Source organism: Odocoileus virginianus, chromosome 4, assembly GCF_023699985.2.
Source record: "Odocoileus virginianus isolate 20LAN1187 ecotype Illinois chromosome 4, Ovbor_1.2, whole genome shotgun sequence".
Classification (NCBI taxonomy): Eukaryota; Metazoa; Chordata; class Mammalia; order Artiodactyla; family Cervidae; genus Odocoileus; species Odocoileus virginianus.
This window is the reverse complement of record NC_069677.1, coordinates 35,752,576-35,773,666: the sequence shown is the minus strand read 5'-3', so window position 1 is coordinate 35,773,666 and position 21,091 is coordinate 35,752,576. Positions and strand designations below refer to the sequence as shown.

The 21,091-nt window shown below is 34.8% G+C and overlaps 1 protein-coding gene across 9 annotated transcripts in view; it reads left to right on the top strand.

The window, feature by feature from the left end:
* The window catches only part of ECT2 (epithelial cell transforming 2), a 56,185-nt gene extending 42,601 nt beyond the window's left edge, over positions 1–13,584 (top strand). For 6 of the 9 annotated variants that reach the window (XM_070466408.1, XM_070466407.1, XM_070466406.1 and 3 more), the window contains 5 exons: positions 411–565; positions 7,940–8,047; positions 9,044–9,190; positions 10,659–10,926; positions 12,297–12,386. In XM_070466408.1, coding sequence (XP_070322509.1) covers positions 411–565; positions 7,940–8,047; positions 9,044–9,190; positions 10,659–10,787 — 539 coding nt within the window. In that variant the 3' untranslated portion in view covers positions 10,788–10,926; positions 12,297–12,386. Of the gene's footprint in view, positions 1–410; positions 566–7,939; positions 8,048–9,043; positions 9,191–10,658; positions 10,927–12,296 lie in introns of all 9 variants that reach the window. The other 3 variants (XM_070466405.1, XM_070466401.1, XM_070466404.1) reach the window with 1 other exon arrangement.
* Positions 13,585–21,091: the final 7,507 nt, after the last annotated feature.

Here is a 21,091-nt window from a genome sequence, read left to right as displayed (position 1 = left end):
AACAGTTTTAATATTTGAGTATTTTATTTCTTTCATTGATTTAAGTAGGTTGAATTATTGAATTATTCTTAAAATGTCACTTTAAAACTTAAATCTAGAATTCTAAGAAATGATCTAATTTTTTAAAGCTTCATTAAAGGAAATATTAAATGTTATGGAAAATACTGCTTACCTAACAACATTGAATTATTGTTGTTGGTTCCTCACATGGTATGTATTATTCTTTCCAATGTTTCAGCATAATATGATGCTGCTCTTGGTCCAGTTAAAAACTAAGGGAACAGCGAAGATAGAGACAGAGAAGAGATAATTCAGTGGAATTTTCTTGCTCTGAGGGAACTAAAGTTGTGTTATATCTGTCATTTTCCAAGGAGTAACATGTAGTGTTTGTGATTATTCTGGAACCCTAGATTGCCATAATGCTTTTGCATTGCTTGTGAGGCCACCAACAGAGCAAGCAAATGTGCTGCTCAGTTTCCAGATGACATCAGAGGAACTTCCAAAAGAAAACTGGCTAAAGATGCTATGTCGACATGTAGCCAACACCATTTGTAAAGCAGATGCTGTAAGTTCTTAACCACTATTGTAAGGAAGGTTTATAAACTCCATGGTAGTGTACATCCTAAACCTGTATATTTCTAGTGACTTGTTAATTATGATTACAGGAGAGTTTTCGTTTTGTGTTCATTGAGGAAAGCTGATTTAAAAGTTGTTTTGGAAAAGATATTTAAATGTATAGACACATGCAGCATTTTTTTTGAATCCCTAGCTTACAGATAGGCCCTCGCAGCCTTAGAACTCCTGTGACTCTGCTTTAATGAAGCTTTTGGAGCTTGCACGTTCATTTAGGCGCTTTGATTTTGCTGTTTGTGAGAGAATGTTTTGTTCTGTTGTCCTGTTGTCCTTACTGAGAGCAATGTGGTGAGCTGTAGCAAGTGGCTTTTCCTGTCAGGCAAGCTGCCAATCCAGTTTTATCAGTGTAGTCTCTTAAAAGCCATTGTAAATATATAATCACTTTTATCCTGTACAGATTAAAATGAACATATATGAGGAAATCAAAATCAGGTAGCTTGTGATAGATCTTGGATGAAGTCTAGGTCCATTAAAAGATAATTTGATTTCTTCATCATATATGGGAGGGATATGTGATAGATATTGATCCCTTCATATTTGCACAAATGATACATTAGATGGAGGAGAATGTATAAATAGATGACCCTTTTCAGTGTAGTAGATTGCCTTGGACATTTCCTGTGGGAAACGAATGTTTATTAAAGTTAAATCTGATCTTCAAAGACATTGAGGTATAATTATTATTGTTTATAAATACTTGATTAAGGATATTTACATAACTTTAGAAAAACTAAGAAACTTAAAAAAAATTTTTTTAATTGAAGTCTAGTTTATTTACAGTGTTGTGTTAGTTTCTGGTATATAGCCAAGTGATTCAGTTATACATATATTCTTTTCCATTATGGTTTATTATAAGATAAATATAATTCCCTGTGCTGTACAGTAGGACCTTGTTGTTTATCCATTTTATATATAGTAGTTTGTATCTGCTAATCCTAATTTATTCCTCCCCCACACCTTTTCCCCTTTGGTAATGATAAGTTCTTAAGTTTTCTATGTCTGTGAGTCTGTTTCTGTTTTATAAATAATTTAATTAGTGTCATATTTTAGATTCCACATATAAGTGATATTATATAGTGTTTCTCTCTCTTTGTGATTTACTTCACTTAATATGATATAATCTTTGTGTGTGTGTGCATGTGTGTGCTCAGTCATTCATGTCCAACTCTTAGTGGCCTCATGAACTGTAGCCCATTCGGGGGTTTCCCAGGCCAGAATACTGGAGTGGGGTGTGATTTCCTACCTCAGGGGCTCTTCCCAACCCAGGGATCAAACTTGCGTCTCCTGCATTGGTGGGTGGATTCTTTACCATTAGTTCCACCTGGGAAACCCATGATATTCTCAGGTCCATTTATGTTACTGCATGGCATTCTTAAACTCTTTTTTTATGGCTGAGTAGTATTCCATTGTGTATCTATTCTACATCTTCTTTATCCATTCATCTATCATGTTGCTTCCGTGATTTGGAAATTGTAAGTTGTGCTGCTGTAAAATTTATTGTTATTTGTAAATTGTGCTGCTATAAACATTGGGGTGCATGTATGTTTTTGAATTATAGTTTTCTCTGGATATATGCCTGGGAATGGGATTGTTGAGTCATATGGCAACTCTATCTTAAGGTGTTTTTGGTTTTGTTTGTTAGTTTTTATTGTTTTTTTATTTTCAGGGTTTTAAGGAACTGTTTTTGTAGTGGTTGCATCAGTTTTCATTCCAACCAACAGTGTAGAAGGCTTCACTTTTCTCCACACCCTCTCTGCCTTTGTTATTTGTAGACTTTTTAATGATGGCCATTCCTTCTGGTGTGAGGCGGTACCTTTTTGTAGTTTTGATTTTCATTTTTCTAGTTATTAGAAAACATCAGTTGAGCATCTTTTCATGTTCTGCTATCCATCTGTATGTCTTTGGAGAAGTGTTTATTTAGGTCTTTGTTTAGTTATTGATTAAGTTGTATCTTGTTATTAAGTTGTATGAGCTGCTAGTATATTTTGGAAATTAATCCCTTGTTGGGCACATTGTTTGCAAATGTTTTCTCCCATTCTGTAGACTGTCTTTTCTTTTTTGTGGTTTCCTTTACTGTGGAAAAGCTTTTAAGTTTATTAGGTCCCATTTGCTTGTTTTTGCTTTTATTTCTGTAGCCTTGGGAGACTGATCTAAGAAACAGTTGGACTTTTATGTCAGAGAATGTTTTGCCTATGTTGTCTTCTAGGAGTTTTATGGTGTCATGTCATATATTTGGGGCTTCCCTGGTGGCTCAGATGGTAAAGAATCTGTCTGCAATGCAGGAGACCCAGGTTCAATCCCTGGATTGGGAAGATCTCCTGGAGAAGAGAATGGTGTTTATTGAGTGTATGTATGGTGTGAGACTGTTCTGACTTCCTTGATTTATATGCAGCTTTTCCAACACCACACTGAAGAGACTTTTTTCCCCTCAATTCTGTACTCTTGCCTCCTTTGTCAAGAGTATATAGTAGTTTCAAGGTGTCTTCTGATTTCCTCTTTGATTCCATCATTGACTCTTTGATTTCTTTTTTTTTAGTAACATGCTTTTTAGTTTCCATATAACCTTTTTTTTTCTCCCTCTCTTTCTAAAGTTGACTTCTAGTTTCATGCTATTATGATCAGAAAAGATGCTTGAAATAATTTCTGTCCTCTTAAATTTGTTCTGTCTTGTTTTGTGTCCTAGTATGTGGTCAATCCTAGAGATTGATCTGTGTGCACTTATAAAGAATGTATTCTGGTTTTTTTGATGTAATGTCCTGAAAATATCAATAAAGCCTTACCTTTTTATTGTATCATTTAAGATCTCTGCTGCTTTTTTCATTTTGTCTGGAACGTGTATCTATTGATGTGAATGAGATGTTAAAGTCTTTTACTGTTTTATTTCTGTCAGTTTCTTCCTTTATGTCTGTTAATACTTTTTGTATTTAGGTACTCGTATATTGCATATGTTCCATATTGCATAAGTATTAAATGTGTGTAATATCTTCATCTTATATTGACCCTTTTATCATTATAGAGTGTCCTTTTTTATCATTATGACTTTTGTTTTACAGTCTGTCTGGAATGCATGTTGCTAGATCTGCTTTGTTGTCATTTCCATTTGCATGAAATATCTTTTTCAGTCTCATCACTTTCAATCTGTTTGTCATTGGCCCTAAGGTGGGTTTCTTACAGGCAGCAGGTTGTAGGCTCTTTTTTTTTTTTTTGAATCCAGTCTGCCACTGTCTTTTTATTAGAGTGTTTAGTCCATTGACATTTAAGGTAATTATTGATAAATATGTATTTATTTCCATTTTTAAGCCTTATTTTCCAGTTGAGTTTATATTTCTTCTTTGTTCCTTTCTGTTTTTCCTGTTTTCATTTGATAGTTTTCTTTTGTATTATACTTTTTTCTTTTCTTTTACTTTTTGTGAACCTGTTACATGGTTTTGATTTGTGGTTACCCTGGCTGTCAGGTGTGTTAACCCACAGCTATATTGACTTGCTCTAGACTGATAGTCATATAGGCTCAAACACATTCTTTAAAAGAAAAAACTCTACATTTTTATACTCTCTTTCCCCACATTTTATGATTTTGATGTCCTCTTTTATATCTTTGTATTTACTTTTTTGGTGTTAGTTGTAGTTATCCTTATTTTCAGAAAAAAATATTTTATTTAAAAAATTTTTGTACTTGCTTATGTAAGTGATTTTCTTCCCAATTGTGATTTTCTCTTGATTTTCTTTGCAATTGTGATTTTCTCTTTTGTGTAGATTTTTTTTTCTTTATTCTATTTAGAGAAACCTTTGAAAACTCCTTTTAAGATAAGTTTAATATTGCTCTATTCTTTTTAGTTTTTGCTTGTCTGAGAAGTTCTTTATCTCTCTCTATTCTAAGTGATAATCTTGCTGTATAGAGTGTCCTGGGCTGCAGGCTATTCCCTTTTAAGACTTTGAGTGAATATATCCTGCCACTCCCTTCTGGCCTTCAGTGTTTCTGAAGATAGAGAAATCAGTTGACAGCCTCATGGTGGGAGGAGTCCTTTGTAATTAACTCTTTTTTTTCTCTTGCTGCCTTTAGAATCCTCTTTATATCTTTAACTTTTGCCATTTTAGTTATAGTATATCTTGTTGTAGGTCTGTTTGGGTTCATCTTGTTTAGGACCCTCTGTCCTTCTTATACATGGGTTTCCGTTTCCTTCCTTAGATTTGGGACATTTTCAGCCATAATTTCTTCAAATACATTTTTAATTTCCTGTTTCTGTTTGTTTTCCTTCTGAGATTCCTATTATGCACAGATCTGGATACTTTATATTATTCCATAGGTCTTCTATATATATATTTTTAAATTTGTATTTCTGTCTACTGTTCTAGTTTGGTAATTTCCATTATTCTATCTTCCAGATCACTTACTAGTTCTTCATTATCCAGTTTGCTGTTGATTGCCTTTAGTTCAGCTTTTATCTCAGCAAATGAGTTTTCTACTTTTAATTGACTCCTCTTTGTATATATATGTGTTTTTTTTATAGTAATCTCTATTTCTATCCATATCATTTCTTAACTCCTTCATTATTTTCATCATCTCGTTTTTGGACTCAGGATCTGGTAGACTGGAGACATCTGTTCTTTCAGGGGAATTCTCTTGGTCTTTTAATTGTGTGGTTCCTCTTCTTCATTTTACTTCTATTCTGAGTCTGTGAATTAAGGAGAAACAGTTATCTACCATGGTCTGCAAGGGTGGTTTTTATAAGGGACTGTCGCTGTGTAGCCTTCATGAGTGTAATATTTTTGTACAAAGACTTTTTAGTATGGATGCCTGCGATGTTTTTTCTCTCTGCGTGTTATCCATTATCCCCTTGATAAGGGCGTGATTGTTGTCACGATGACCAGAGCCTGTACTGGATATTGAGTGTAGCCTCCTCTTTGCTCTGTGGTTGTTACAACTCTGTCTGGGGCAGGGTCTGCCCCCTTTTGGATAGATGCCCTCTACAGTGTGAGGTAGATAGGACTGGAATGCTCTCACTGGGAGAGATGCCACCCAGTGAATATTGGGGAAGGACTTGTCTACGGGAAAGTGCACTCTGTGATTTTGCCTCTCACTATTGTGCTGGTTCACAGAGTACAGTTTTTGGCACACCCCTTGGTCCCACCCCAGCTGTGGAGATTTAGATAGTTAGCTCTGGGAACCCTCCGGTCTTCTACTCACAAAGCTACTAGGACAGATCTGTTGGCACAACTCCTGAGATCAGGCACTGGGACCACCAGGGCTGGGCTGAGCACCTGGACCCGCCTTGGCTGTAGAAGCTGCTGAGTCAGCCCAGACCCTCGGCCTGCCTCTGTGTGTGAGCACCAGCAGCGCCTCCTGTCTCCAGACCTGCCCCAGCCACAGAAGCACAGTAATCCACACCAGTGTCCTACGGGCACTGAGTTTACCAACCATCTCAGGCACTTAAATTCATGGATAGCAAAGCCGTGGGGACATTAAGGTTTCAGCTGTGCTTTCTAAGTTGTAGGGCCACTGGCAGTTGGCTAGGACTGCAGCCTGGCTCTGTGAATGAGCAGCTGGGCCTGTTGTGAGCGCACTGAGAAAGGCTGCTATTCTGTGCCCCGCCCTTCCTTTGATCTTGCAGGTTAACAGTGGGGCTTCAGTGGCCGATCTGGTCTCCTTTTTGCATATGCAGCAGATTGCAGCTTGGATCACACTCCAAGCCCCTTCAGGCAGTCTTCATGCAGACAACTCCAGTCTTCCCCCCAGGTCTGTCCTCTGAAGCCCAGGTTTTAGCACCTAACCTTCTCAGATGGCTCAGAAGGTAAAGGATCCACCTGCAATAAAGGAGACGTGGGTTCAGTCCCTGGTTCAGGAAAATCGCTCAAGAAGGAAATGACAACCTACTCCAGTATCCTTGCCTGGAAAATCCCATGGACAAAGGAGCCTGGTGAGCTGTAGTCCAAAGGGTTGCAAAGAGTTGGACACAGCTGAGCACCTGTGTCGCCAGCAGACGTGCCCTCAGGCCGAGGACTGCAGTGAGCTGGCCTGGGTCCTGAGTGCGGGCCTCCCTCTGCTCTACTTGTTGCAGACCACTTGCCGTGTTCTCTCCCGAGCCTCTGGAGCTCTCTGTCTCCACACTGATCTCCCCTGCTGGTGAAGCATTTTCCCGTGTCAAGGAACATTTCCTCTTTCATAGCTCCCTCCCAGGGGAAAAGATCCTGTCCCAATTCCCCTTTTCTTTCTTTTCTCCTACCCTGTTATGTGGTGATCTTTCTTGCATTTTGGTTTTATGAGCTCTTCTGCCAGTATTTAGCAGGTATTCTGTGAGTTTTATTCTACATACAGATGTGTCTGTGGGAGGAGGTGAGTTCCATGTCCTTCTATTGCATCATCTTGCTCTGGTCCTTGTTGTTGTTGTTGTTTTTAATTTCTATGGGCCAAGAATATATTGTTATAAATAAAGTGTTGCTCCACACAAAGGTTCATTGAAAGAAATACAGTACTAGTGCATACAACAGAGTGCTGGCTAGGAAAATAATGGAGACAGCTTTTTGTGAAGCCAAAAACTTGTTCATTATAAGGAAGAATTTTTTCTCATAGTCCTATGTATCCATATATAAAATGGATCTCTGCAGTATAGTGATTTCCTACTATAGAGATTATTCCTAAATTTATCACAGTGTCCAAGTAGCTGTCTTTTGCGCTTTTCTAAATTTATAACTATGATTCTGAAGTGTAAACAGTTAATGGAAAAATGCTGAAAATAAAATCTATTGAATTACTAGCCACAGGATGGCTAGTAATTCTAGAACTGGAATATAAACAATTAATGAAAGTATTTCTTAAAGTAAAATTAACCACAAGGTGGCAGCAAACATTTAATCTATATCCTAATTTATACTGTTTTAAGCCACAAAATTCTTCCCAGTTGTGTTACTAAAAAATGTTTATAAATGTTTATAAATTCAGATATTCAGGAACTTCAGTTGAACTCTCTCCTGCATTTCAAATAGTACATTTTAAAATGCCCTGAGTTGGTGTCTTGTCTTTTGAGAACTTTTGCCATGTGGAAGAGAAAATATTTCTATACTCACACATACATTGTAAAAAATATAAAAATGTCTGATTTTTTTAATCAGTTTTTGTCCTTCTGTTATATCCTTTATGAGCCCATAAATAAATTTTAGAGTAGAAATTATGTCAAATACAGCAAAAGTCTTGAGTAGTTTGATTTATATAAGCACCCGTGTGTGCATATAAGTTCTTACAGGTTCGATTTTAGGAACAGCTGTGTAGTTTTATTTTATTATTTTAAAAATTAATATTAATTTTCAACAGGAGAATCTTATTTACACTGCTGATCCAGAATCCTTTGAAGTAAATACAAAAGATATGGACAGTACACTGAGTAGAGCATCTAGAGCAATAAAAAAGACTTCAAAAAAGGTAAATCTCAGTGACTTTATTATTCACCGTATCTCCAAAATGTATTTTTCAGAGTATATTAAAATAATGTAGCCATAGATGTCAGTGTGAAGGCAGTACATAAAACAGTTGTTTTTTGGTCTTAGGAAATGGCCTGCAGAGATGATAGATAAGCTTAGCGAATTCTTCGGCACAGCAACTGTAACAGCTTTTACCCTTCCCATTCTAGTTACTTCGATATTTCTGATGGTGTTTTAAGTATGTGTGCATTCCTGTTAGAAATTGCCTCAGATATTTTTCAACAAAGGACACACAATAGAGTCAGGAAACCTGGGATCTGTTCCTTAACATACTATGTTTCAGACTTCTAATGATGAAGATAACTTTTCTACTTATCTTCCCTTACCTTACCTTATGGAGGTTGTTCAGGACTACACAAGAATGTTGGTAATAGGTTTTTTAAAAGTAGAACTAGAGTTTTAATTTTGTAGGTAAAATTTACAGCCAGAGTCTGTTGTTCAGTTTATAAGCTTTTGATTGTTGTTTTCTTTGCCTTTGAGGGGAGGCTGCATACTTTAATCATCATTGTATCTCTGCATTTAACATGAATGATATATAGTAGATAAACATTAACAATGGTGATTCAAATAAAGTGCTACCCTTTTTCAGTTAAATTGAGGTTTAAGTGGCTTTGGAACAGCGATCTCACAACTGAATTATAGCAGAATTAGACAACCCCAAGGTTTCTTCTCATGCTAAATTTCCCCTCCTACTTTCTCCTGCTGAACTAGTGCTCTATGAATGCAAGATGGCATAATCCACAATGTACTACATTTTCTCACTGCTTTGTCCAGATATTCTCATTCTGCCATATACTTTTTCTACAAAAATTCCTCCATATTTTTTATAGAAAAACTTTTAATGTGAATTTGGCTTTGTTTTACTTATAGTTGTTCTAATCAATTATATTAGATTTATCGAGGCTGTTAAATTGATTGTATCTTGTTTTAATTCTAGGTTACAAGAGCGTTCTCTTTCTCCAAAACTCCCAAAAGAGCTCTCCGCAGGGCTCTTATGGCGTCCCAAGGTTCAGCAGAGGGAAGAAGTCCTTCTAGCAATGAGAAACACGTCATGAGTCGTCTGGCTAGCACATCGTCATTAGCAGTAAGTGATTTTGATTTAATGGGCTAAATGTCTTCAGATTTACTGAGTTGGTATAAATTTGTTGACTTTTTAAAGGTAGAAACCTTAATATCTTCATCAATTTTTTTGCTATATCTAACCTCATTGTTGGGTTAAGATAACTTAGAAAACCTTACTTAATGAACTAGAGGCTTACTTAAGGTATAGTTTATTTGATATGAAATTTTATTGGGACTGAGATGTTAATCTCTAAGAAAGCAACATGTTTCAGTCTAGCCTATCTCTTTTACTGACATACATAAGGATAGTTCTATTTATAGATGGGCTCCAATAATATAGCAGAGACTGAGTTTTTTTTCCTTTTATGTCTGTGAACAGATAATGGCTGAAGTTTTGAGTATCAAAAGTTTTATGGGTACTAAATCCATGTGTTTATTTTTAAATGTTTCCTGAGCAATCCAAATTCCCAATGGTGTCAGAGTTATTATACATTTAATTAATATTAAAGGCATTTCTAACATATATTACTGTCACTAAATAGTGATGTATCTGTCCTTTGTAAAAATTATTTTTAATATAACTTACTAAGGTTAAGAAAGACAAGTGACTGTCATTTCTTAGCTATATGTCCTTTAGCAAGTTTCCTGTTTTCTCTTGTCCCCAGTTTGCAGATGAAAGAAAGGAGTAACTTACCCTATGGTTTTATTGTAAAGGGTAAATACACACGCTCTATCTCACATATATGATGTGATTATTTTCTCAGAGGCAGTTTGAGTAGTGGTTAAGAGCAGGAACTCTGAAACTCCTAAGTTCAGATCCCAGTTCTGCTGTTTACTAGCTATGTGACTTTTGTCAACTTATTAAAGATCTTTCTGTTTCAATTTCACTGTTTATAAAATGAATCTAAAGTAGTAGTTGTAAGGATTAAGTAAGTTAGTATACACAAAGTGCTCAAGGGTAACACCTTGGTGTTTTATAAATGGTTACCTTTAATTATATAAAATGTATACAAAAAAGGCACATAATGCTCAATAGCTTATTTTTTATAAAGCTAGTTAAGTCTTTAGTTAATATACATCAAAGGTTATAGCTTAATATAAATATGTTTATACAGATTTGTAATCAAGATTAACCTAATGGAAGAGAAATCATACTTGGTTGATAATATAAATTTTTGCAAAGAAGTTAGTTAATGAAAAAAAGTATTGAAATTAACAAAGTATAGTAAGCATTCATTTACTAAAATTAAATTGTAAACTTTCTGAAGCCCCATGCACTATCCCTTTTTTATTTCCTTCATCTGTTTGTAACTATTATAAATATTACTGCTTTTCAAATAAAGATAATTGGATTTTATAGAAAATTTTTGGAAAATTAATATTTATTACTTATGGCTTTACCAGTTTTATGTGAATAATATAAATAAGTACCTAAAGTATCTTTAAGACATCCTTGTCCTCTTCTCAGTTGCCTATTTCTGTTCTAACAGATGACCCATTCTGTTTCCACAAGCAATGTAATTGGATTTACTGAGCATGGTTATGTTCAGCGCTCAAACTCTACTGGTGGGCGCTCTCAGAACTCCTGGTTTCGATCTGTACGTCATTCTGCCTCATGAGCTAGTTTTTCAGAGATGCTAGAAGGAAATTCTGAATTATCAAATTTCAAAAAAAGTTCTATCCAAGTCATCTTTGATATTTGTCAAGTATTAGGAGATATGTCAACCAGTAATGGAAACAAGCTTCATGAAGTTTAATGTGAGCTTATTAGCTATTTGAAATTTGTATTTATTGTGAAAAAAGAAAGTATTTTTCTCCACTGAATCACTAATTAGGTGAATGGGGACTTTTGAATTCACAACTTTATAAGCTTTGAAATCCCAACAACTTAGGCTTAATGGAGTTTCTTTGTTTATTGGCACATAAAACTATTTTACAAGATAATTTACCCATAAGGCCTGAAAAAATCAGTCCCATTAGATTTTCTTATTTATGGAAATAATTATTTTAAAATGTTAGTAATTGTCCTATGAAGTGGATTTATATTCCAAATATGATTCTTAATCTTAGAATTATGACATTTGTGTAAAATTTATGCTGTTAATATGGCAAATCATAAAGGTTTTACCCAAGGAAAATGTAAACTCTTATACTGTCTACTTAAATCATTGCTTTACTGTCACTTGAGTGGTAATACTTTACCAACCCAGCTCTTTAAACTCTCTAAACCTTTGATGAGAACTTAGCAGCTACCTTGCTGGCTCTCAGTTTGTGTGTGTTAGTTGCTCAGTCATGTCCTGCTCTTTGTGATCCCATGGACTGTGGCCCGCCAGGCTCCTCTCTGTCCATGGAATTCTCCAGGCAAGAATACTGGAGTGGGTTGTCATTCCCTTCTCCACAGAATAGTTAACCATTCATGTCTGTTAAAATAGTACTTTTCATAATAATTGGTTTTGATTTACATCCCCACTTGACTTTTTGGTATTGTTTCTTTGTTATTAACTCTGATGATATTTAACTTTGACATTCTGAAATAATAAAGTTTAGACAGCTTAGTATGTTAGTAATCTCTATTATCAGAAGCACTGCTGTTTTGCTCAGTCATATATGAAGCAAAATCATACACACACATGTAAATATGGGTTGCACACATAATATAAAAATTCTTTCAGAGTGTATGGCTTTTAATTTAGAAAGTTATTTCCAATGAAGTAATTTTACTGTTCTTAATTCTGCTTATGATTAAGAAGAAACCATTGTGGTTTGTCTTTTTAACCTCAAAAATTTGTCTTCTAATTTATAATTTTAAAAAGACATCTGAAACACTAAATCATTAATATCTACAGAAGTACCACTACTAGCAGTAAGCATTTATCTCTTTCATTTGAGTTCATATGTAGTAAACCAGTGTATCCATTTTTCTCGTTCTTCAGAATGCTAAAACAGTTCTATGTGTTCTCCCAACCCTTCCCTCCTAATTTTAAGTTTCTATTTCTTTAAAGAGTTTAGATTTTCAGATGTCTTACTTGTTATGATAATTTGTAAAATGCAAAAATAGTGTGTATGATGCTAAGCTATATCTTACTTAAAAGAAAAAATATTTAAGTATAAAACATTTGTCTTTACAGGGCATCCCATCTCCCTCCCTTGTCAGTCTTCCTGCCTTCTTTGAAAGGAGAAGCCATACTTTAAGTAGATCTACAACTCATTTGATATGAAGCTTAAAAAAAATCTTAATTTGTGCAAAGTTATAAGCACCTCATACTCGAATAAGAAACTGACTTAAATGGTACTTAATGTTAGCACTTGGTGAAAGCTGGAAAGAAGGTAACACTAAACTATGCCATTTTATTTTTTTCTTGAAAGAGTAAGGTTAACCTCTGACATTTTTTGAGTTAATTCATGTAAAAAGTTATATTGATTTTGGTGTAATTTTTCTCTTTGTTGAATCCAGTTGAAGACCAGTCATTTAAGTTATTCATGATAATAGTAACTTTGCCACATGATACAGTAAATAAATTTTATTGGTTGATGCCAAATACTGCTGTAAATCTCTTTGTATAGTGTCCATGAATGAATTTTTGGAAATAAATATGTATCTCAGTTTGTTTAGAAATGAAGTGATATCACAAATGAAAACCTGCATAGATCTCTAAATAGTGGGTTCCGGGTTCACATACTCTGTTTAGTTATTTAACTGCTCCTTTTGCAGTTTATTTTATAAATAAAGATATCGCATGTGGATTTTGAAAGATTTGCCACTATTGACAAGAATAACAGTTACAGGAGGTGGTTTCAGAATTTACTTGCAAATTGAGATAAGGACAAAAGGATTAAAAAATCATATATATTTTGCACAAACATGATACTGATGTATACTTGTTTCAGGGCCAGTATACTTTATAGTGATTTTAGCCATTGGTAACTTGGTTTAGTTTGATAGTGTGTGGTATTTTATTTGGAAAGATAAGACCATGAGGTGATTGTGGTAAGTGGTTTATACTCTTTATGAAATAATTACTAAGTTGGCTAATCTACTGTAAAATGCATAGATATGTGTATGGTTAAATTTTTATTGTGGCCTCATAATTAAATGTAAAATTGAAATACACTTACTTGCTGTTGTAAAATATTTTTCAAACTCTGATTTTATCTTTCATAATAGGGTTTCAATAGTAGTACAAAATAATCAAGTTCCTATGAATAAATGCATTGTTATTTCCTACCTGTTTAGGGAGTACTGCAAATGTTTGTCATTTAACAATTTTCAATTATCTGTTATAATACTTTAACTGACTATGGATATTTTTCTATGCCACATATGTACCACTTTTAAATAGTGAATGCTCCTTTATTGCTATATTTTAAAAGCAGTTTTATTAGGGAGAACTTTGTAAATAAATTCCTAAAACTCAAGTATTATGTTTCATATTTTAAACACTTCTTTTATACAAATTTTCATAGGCCAGTATGAATGCTTTTATCAACCTTTGCTCTGTTGTGTATTTGTTTCCATATTTATTTGCTTATTCTTCCCTCTATTAATATTGGGCAGTATGTAAGTTAGGAGTCTTTAATCTGGAATCTGCTTTGCAGAATGAAAGTAGTGAATGCTATGATAGTTTATATAAAATTTTGTGTTTATAACCATGTATGCATTTTTTCTGGACTTTCCTGGGGTGACTCAGTGTAAGGAATATGCCTGCCAATGCAGGAGACCCAGGTCCTGTCCCTGGGTCAGGAAGATCCCCTGGAGAGGGAAATGGCAACCCACTCCAGTATTTTTGCCTGGAGAATTCCATGGACAGAGGAGCCTGGCGGCTACAGTCCGTGGGGTTGCAGAGTCGGACGACACAAATTAGTGACTAAACAGCAACTATGTGTTTATATAGTTTGGGAAAACCCCAAATATGTGGGTTTTCCAGGGAGAGGAAATGACATGAGATAAGGCACGAAGTTGGAAATGTACTGGATGTTCATTGGCAAAATATAGCAGGTAGTTACTTTTAACTTTAAAGGGAGCTTTAGAGTCAGTGTGAAAAGGTACTATTACCCAGGAGTGTGGATGCAGGGAAATATGAGCGAACTGGAACTCATTACCACAGCAGAATACCATAATTCTCATGCACATATTTATAGAAAAATATAACTTATTAATACTGATATAGGAAGAAATAGAACACATATAAATGTTCCTATAAACACTAAAGAAATGGATTCACGTTTAAAATTATTCCTAGAAAGGAATCACCAGAGCCAGATGGCTTCACTGGATAATGCTATTTAATATTTAATGAAGAACTAATACCAATTACAAATTCTTAAAGAGAATAGAGGAAGGAAACTTCCCAACTTATTTTATGAGTTATGGATAACCTTGGACATTTTAAGAAACATTAATCTTATTTGGGGCTTCCCTGGCAGAAATCTGTAAACAGTGAAGAATCTGCCTGCAATGTGGGAGACCCAGGTTTGATCCCTGGGTCGGAAAGATCCCTAGGAGAAGGAAATGGCAGCCCACTCCAGTATTCTTGCCTGAGATATCCCATAGACAGAGGAACCTGGTGGCCACAGTCCATGGAGTCATAAAGAGTCTTATTTGTAAAAATACATGTAATATTTCAAATTTTAACAAATGAGATATTGTAATATATTAAAAGAATAATATAACTAAGTTGGGTTTATGCAAGGCACACAAGGTTATTTTAATTTTAAATAATTTATCAGTATATCTTCCTAATAGGCTAAGGGAGAAAAACTATATTACCTCTGTAGTGGCAGAAAAACATTTGATAAATTTGTCTGCTATGATCAGACTTCTTGCAGATTAGGAGTAGAATGGAACATCCTTAAACTGATAAAGGTTATCTACTCAAATACTATAATGAATGTCCTACGTAATGATGAAGCCTTGGCAACATCTTCTTTGTGATCAGAAAGGAGAAGAGTGCCTACTGAAATACCTAAGTGTAAATCTAATAAAAGATGTAAAAGATCTTCAGTCAGTTCAGTTGCTCAGTCATGTCCAACTCTTTGTGACCCTGTGGACTGCTTGTAGCATGCCAGGCTTCCCTGTCCATCAACTCCCAAAGCTTGCTCAAATTCCTTTCCATTGAGTCAGTGATACCATCCAACCATCTCATCCTCTGTCGTCGCCTTCTCCTCCTGCAATCTTTCCCAGCATCAGGGTCTTTTCAGAGGAGTCAGTTTTTTGCATCAGGTGGTCAAAGTATTGGAGTTTCAGCTTCAGCATCAGTCCTTCCAATGAACATTCAGGACTGATTTCCTTTATGATGCACTGGTTGGATCTCCTTGCAGTCCAAGGGACTCTCAAGACTCTTCTCCAACACCACAGTTCAAAAGCATCAGTAAGTCTGTCACTGTTTCCATTGTTTCCCCATCTATTCACCATGAAGTGATGGGACCAGATGCCATGATCTTAATTTTCTGAATGTTTGAGTTTTAAACCAACTTTTTCAGTCTCCTCTTTCACTTTCATCAAGAGGCTCTTCAGTTCTTCTTCACTTTCTATCATAATGGTGGTGTCATCTGCATATCTGAGGTTATTGGTATTTCTACCAGCAGTCTTGATTCCAGCTTGTGCTTCATCCAGCCCAGCATTTCTCATGATATACTCTGCATATAAGTTAAATAAGCAGGGTGACAGTATACAGCCTTGACATACTTTCTCGATTTGGAGCCAGTCTGCTGTTCCATGTCTGGTTCTAACGGTTGCTTCTTGACCTGCATACAGATTTCTGAGGAGGCAGGTATGGGAATTTATTTACTTTAATTAAAGACCTTAATGGAGAGATTATATCATAGTCATGGATTAGTTCCTTTGCTTTTGTACAACGTTTCCCTCAAATTGAATTGTAGATTCAAACAAAGCCAAAGTACAAAGTATGTGTTTGTGTGTACCATGACAGATTGTTTTCCAATTTTATATGGAAATAATGAGTTATGAATAACCACTTGGTTGAGGAAGTGAGAGGACTGGCTTTATTAGAAACAAGGTTATTATAAAGTTGTAGTCATCAGGACATTGAGGTGTTGGAAGTATTGGTGTATTGATATAAAAATAAATTAATGGATTGTAATTGAAAATCTATAAATAGACAAAGTGGCACTTTAAAACTTTGGAGAAAAGATAGTCTGTTCAATAAATAGTGCAGAGATAAATGGGTATCTTTATTTTAAAACCAGAAGAAAAGGAAATTAATTTCTTCTATACATGCTATACAAAAATGAATTTCAAGGGAATTATAGACTTAAATATGAAAGGTAAAATGATAAAGATTTTACTAGACAATATGAGAGTATCTTTTATCTGAGGGTTAGAAAAGATTGCTTAAACACGTTACCTTGTTTAAGCTAATTATAGTGGGAGAGGTTGATAAATCTACATTAAAATTAAGAACTTCTAGTCATGAAAAGACATCATTAAGAGAGTGAAAGTCACAGAGTAGAGGTTTGCAATTGATAAATGGCTCATATCCAGAATATATACTCAACTAAAAGTCTGAGAAATCAGACATCTCTGTAGAAAAAAATGGCATTTTACAAGTGAAGAAATCCAAATGGCCAACAACCTTATTAAGGAATGTTCCTCATCCATAATGCAGAAAATGCTAATAAGATACCATTGCGCATGCACCATATTTGCTTAGCACAGATAGGAAGCAGAGAAGTCCCTTCACTGCTCTTTGGAGTGTAAATTGCATAATCACTTTACAAAATGCTTGGGCATTAAACTATAAGGTTTAAAATATGCATACCTTAATACCAAACAACTGTTATCCCAGATACTTATTTAAAAAAAAATAGGTACATGAATACCAGAATCCATGTACAAAAGAATGTTCTTAGCTGCATTATACATAATAGGTTGAAAATGAAAAGTTAGAAATTTGTATCAATATTATAATGAATGAATATACTATGTTATAGTCATGCATTGAATGAACTGAACATGCAATGGCCTGGATAAAGTTTGAAAGTATTGAGTGAAAGAAAATAGATAGAACTTTTTATTCTATTTATATAAGGTTTAAAAATTGACAAAGTATTACTTTATTGTGTAAGGTTGCAGAGTTATTTGATAAAAGTTTGGGCAAGCAAGAAAAGTACTACTCTAAAAACCAAAATAGTCTAACCTCCATGGGGTAAAATGAGGAAGGGGCACGTGAGAGCTTATATGTACTTCTGGCAGCATTCTACTAATATTTCTTAACCTGTATTTTATATGATTTATACGGTTGTTCACTTCATAGTAATTTATTGCTTTATTTAGTTTTTTGAGAAGACCAATAACATTGACAAATATCTGTCAAGGTTGAAAGAGCAAATATAAAACATTAGAAATGATATATTGACACATGCATATGATACTATGAACAACTTTCTCCCAGTCAAATTGAAAACAGTAGAAATTAATAAATTTTGATGAAAATACAAATAAAACTGACTGAATAAGGGAAAAAAAAGTCTGGTTGGTTCTATAAGTTGTTAAAGAATATACTCCAAAGTTAAAATTCTTTCTTACAAAGAAAATACTTGGTCTCAATAGCTTTAGGGCAAGTATACCCCAAATTCGAGAAACAGAATGAAGAGAGAATATTTTCCATTTTTTAATGAGTTTAGCATAACTTTGATATAAAAGCAAAGAGAAAAGAAAAAAAATTACTGTCTAATCTTCAAGACTCTCAATGGAAAAATTCTAAATTGCTAGTATTCTGTTAGCAAAGTCAATTCAGCATTGAATAAAAAAGATTATGCATCATTACTGAGTTTATCTCTGGAATGCAGGGTTTCTTTAACAATACAAAATCAGTATAAATAACCACATCAACACATGAAGGGGAAAATCAATAAGATACATTTGAAAAATAAAATAATGCATAAAAAAGTACTTTCTTAAGGTAATAAAGGACTTTCACCAAGAAAAACAACAGCAGACATCTTACTTAATGATGAAACTTTAAAAGCATTTCCTTCAAGATCAGAATACAAGGAGTCATTATATTGGAGGTACTAGCCAGTGCAGTGACAATTTTTTAAAAAAGAAAGTATACGAATTCATGAGGAAAATAAATATTCTTATTCACAGGGATGTTATTGTCTGCATAGCCCTATTGTCTCTCCCCTCCTCCCCAAAGAACATGCAGATACATTGGTAGAGTTAGTAAGAGTAATAAAGTTCTGGAAACAAAAATCAATTTTATTGTTCTCCACAGACAAAAACAAAAGCTATAATTAAAAAAATAACAATTATAGTGGCAACAAAAATACAACAGAAGATTTGCAAAAGTTTTTTATGGAGAAAGTTGAAACTTTATTGGAAGTCATTAATCTAACAATCCAGAGTGTATTCTTTGATATAAATTCCCTAAGTTGATTGCCCATCCTCAATAAGAATTTTTAATTTATTAAACTGGCTAATTCTAAAATGGACTTGGTAGAACAAGTAGCTAATAAAATTAAGACACTTGTGAGGAGGGACAATGTGATAGCATTTGATTTACAAGATACCAGGACTTAGAAACAATATGGTATTTGGTGCAAGGAGAGGTAAATTGATGTACTGATGAATTGGTTTATTGCACAGAAATCAGTTTGTTGTCATATGGTGAAGTTGTATATGACCAAACCAGATGGTATATCCATTCTTACTTAGGGAAACTCTTGCGCACATGTGTCTGTTGGTGTCCAGGTATGAGGATGTCTGTAGCAGCACTGCTTACAGTATTCACAAATTGGAAACAACACAAGTGTTTACCAGTAGTAGAATGGATAATTATAGAATATCCATACAATTTTATGACATACAGTGGTAAAATGAATGCATTTTATCTACATCCAGTAACATTAATTTCAGAAACATAGTGAAAAGCAAGTCCAAAAAATAGATACAGCAATATTCTATTTGTATAAAGTTTAAAAGCATAAAGGACAGTTATTTAGGGACAGGTAGCTGGTAACATTTTAAGCAAAAGCACTGGGCATAACTAGCACAAAATTCTGGGTGACAGTTGCCTCTTGAAAGTGTTTGTTTAGTGTGAGAGTAGTGCTTGGAGAGGAGCACAGAGGAAGAAGCTAAGGTATTGGTGACTGAATGCAGGATAGTGTGTGCATGGGTATTTGTCATTTTCATAATATTCATTTTAAATTTGTATTTCACATTAACATTATATTTCACAGTAAAGTTTTTTATAGAGAAAAATCCTCAAAATACATAATAGAGGGAAATCACCTAAACATAATACTTTGTAACTAGTGATGACAAATAATCATGTTACATGCAATATGAACAGAATTGCATTAAATTGGAAAAGGATTCACCCTCCATAATCACAGCTATTTATTCTGTTTTTAAAGCCTTTAGCTAATTCAATAATATAAAACATTAATTGTTATACATTAAAAGAATAGGCAAATTCTTAATAATGTGGCTGTATATTCTGAAATTTCCTTTAAAAATCTTACAATTAATATTTGTCTGCTTACATGATTGGTAGAACAGAAATCAAAAGCTTTTCTTCAAGTTGGTAATAGCTAGTTAGCATTTGATACACCAAATAAATTAGAGACACCAAGGGAACATTTCATGCAAAAATGGGCTCAATAAAGGACAGAAATGGTATGGACCTAACAGAAGTAGAAGATATTAAGAAGAGGTGGCAAGAATACACAGAAGAACTGTACACGACCCAGATAATCACAATGGTGTGATCACTCATCTAGGGCCAAACATCCTGGAATGTGAAGTCAAGTGGATCTTAGGAAGCATCACTGAACAAAGCTAGTGGAGCTGATGGAATTCCAGTTGAGCTATTTCAAATCCTGAAAGATGATGCTGTGAAAGAGCTGCACTCAGTATGCCAGCAAATAAGGAAAACTCAGCAGTGGCCACAAGACTGGAAAAGGTCCATTTTCATTCAATCCCTAAGAAAGGCAATCCCAAAGAAAGATCAAACTACCACACAATTGCACTCATCTCACACACTAGTAAAGTAATGCTCAAAATTCTCCAAGCCAGACTTCAGCAATACATGAACAGAGAACTTCCAGATGTTCAAGCTGGTTTTAGAAAAGGCAGAGGAACCAGAGATCAAATTGCCAATATCCACTGGATCATTGAAAAAGCAAGAGAGTTCCAGAAAAACATCTATTTATGCTTTATTGACTACACCAAAGCCTTTGACTGTGTGGATCACAATAAACTGGAAAATTCTGAAGGAGATGGGAATTCCAGACCATCTGACCTGCCTCTTGAGAAACCTGTATGCAGGTCAGGAAGCAACAGTTAGAACTGGACATGGAACAACAGACTGGTTCCAAATAGGAAAGGCTGTATGTCAAGTATGTCAAGGCTGTATATTGTCACCCTGCTTATTTAACTTATATGCAGAGTACATCATGAGAAACGCTGGGCTGGAAGAAGCACAAGCTGGAATTAAGATTGCCTGGAGAAATATCAATAACGTCAGATATGCAGATGACACCACCCTTATGGCAGAAAGTGAAGGGGAACTAAAAAGCCTCTTGATGAAAGTGAAAGAGGAGAGTGAAAAAGTTGGCTTAAAGCTCAACATTTAGAAAACTAAGATCATGGCATCTGGTCCCATCACCTCATGGGAAATAGATGGGGAGACAGTGGAAACAGTGTCAGACTTTATTTTTGGGGGGCTCCAAAATCACTGCAGATGGTGACTGCAGCCATGAAATTAAAAGACGCTTACTCCTTGGAAGGAAAGTTATGACCAACCTAGATAGCATATTAAAAAGCAGAGACATTACTTTGCCAACAAAGGTCCATCTGGTCAAGGCTATGGTTTTCCCAGTGGTCATGTATGCTTGTGAGAGTTGGACTGTGAAGAAAGCTAAGTGCCGAAAAATTGATACTTTTGACCTGTGGTGTTGG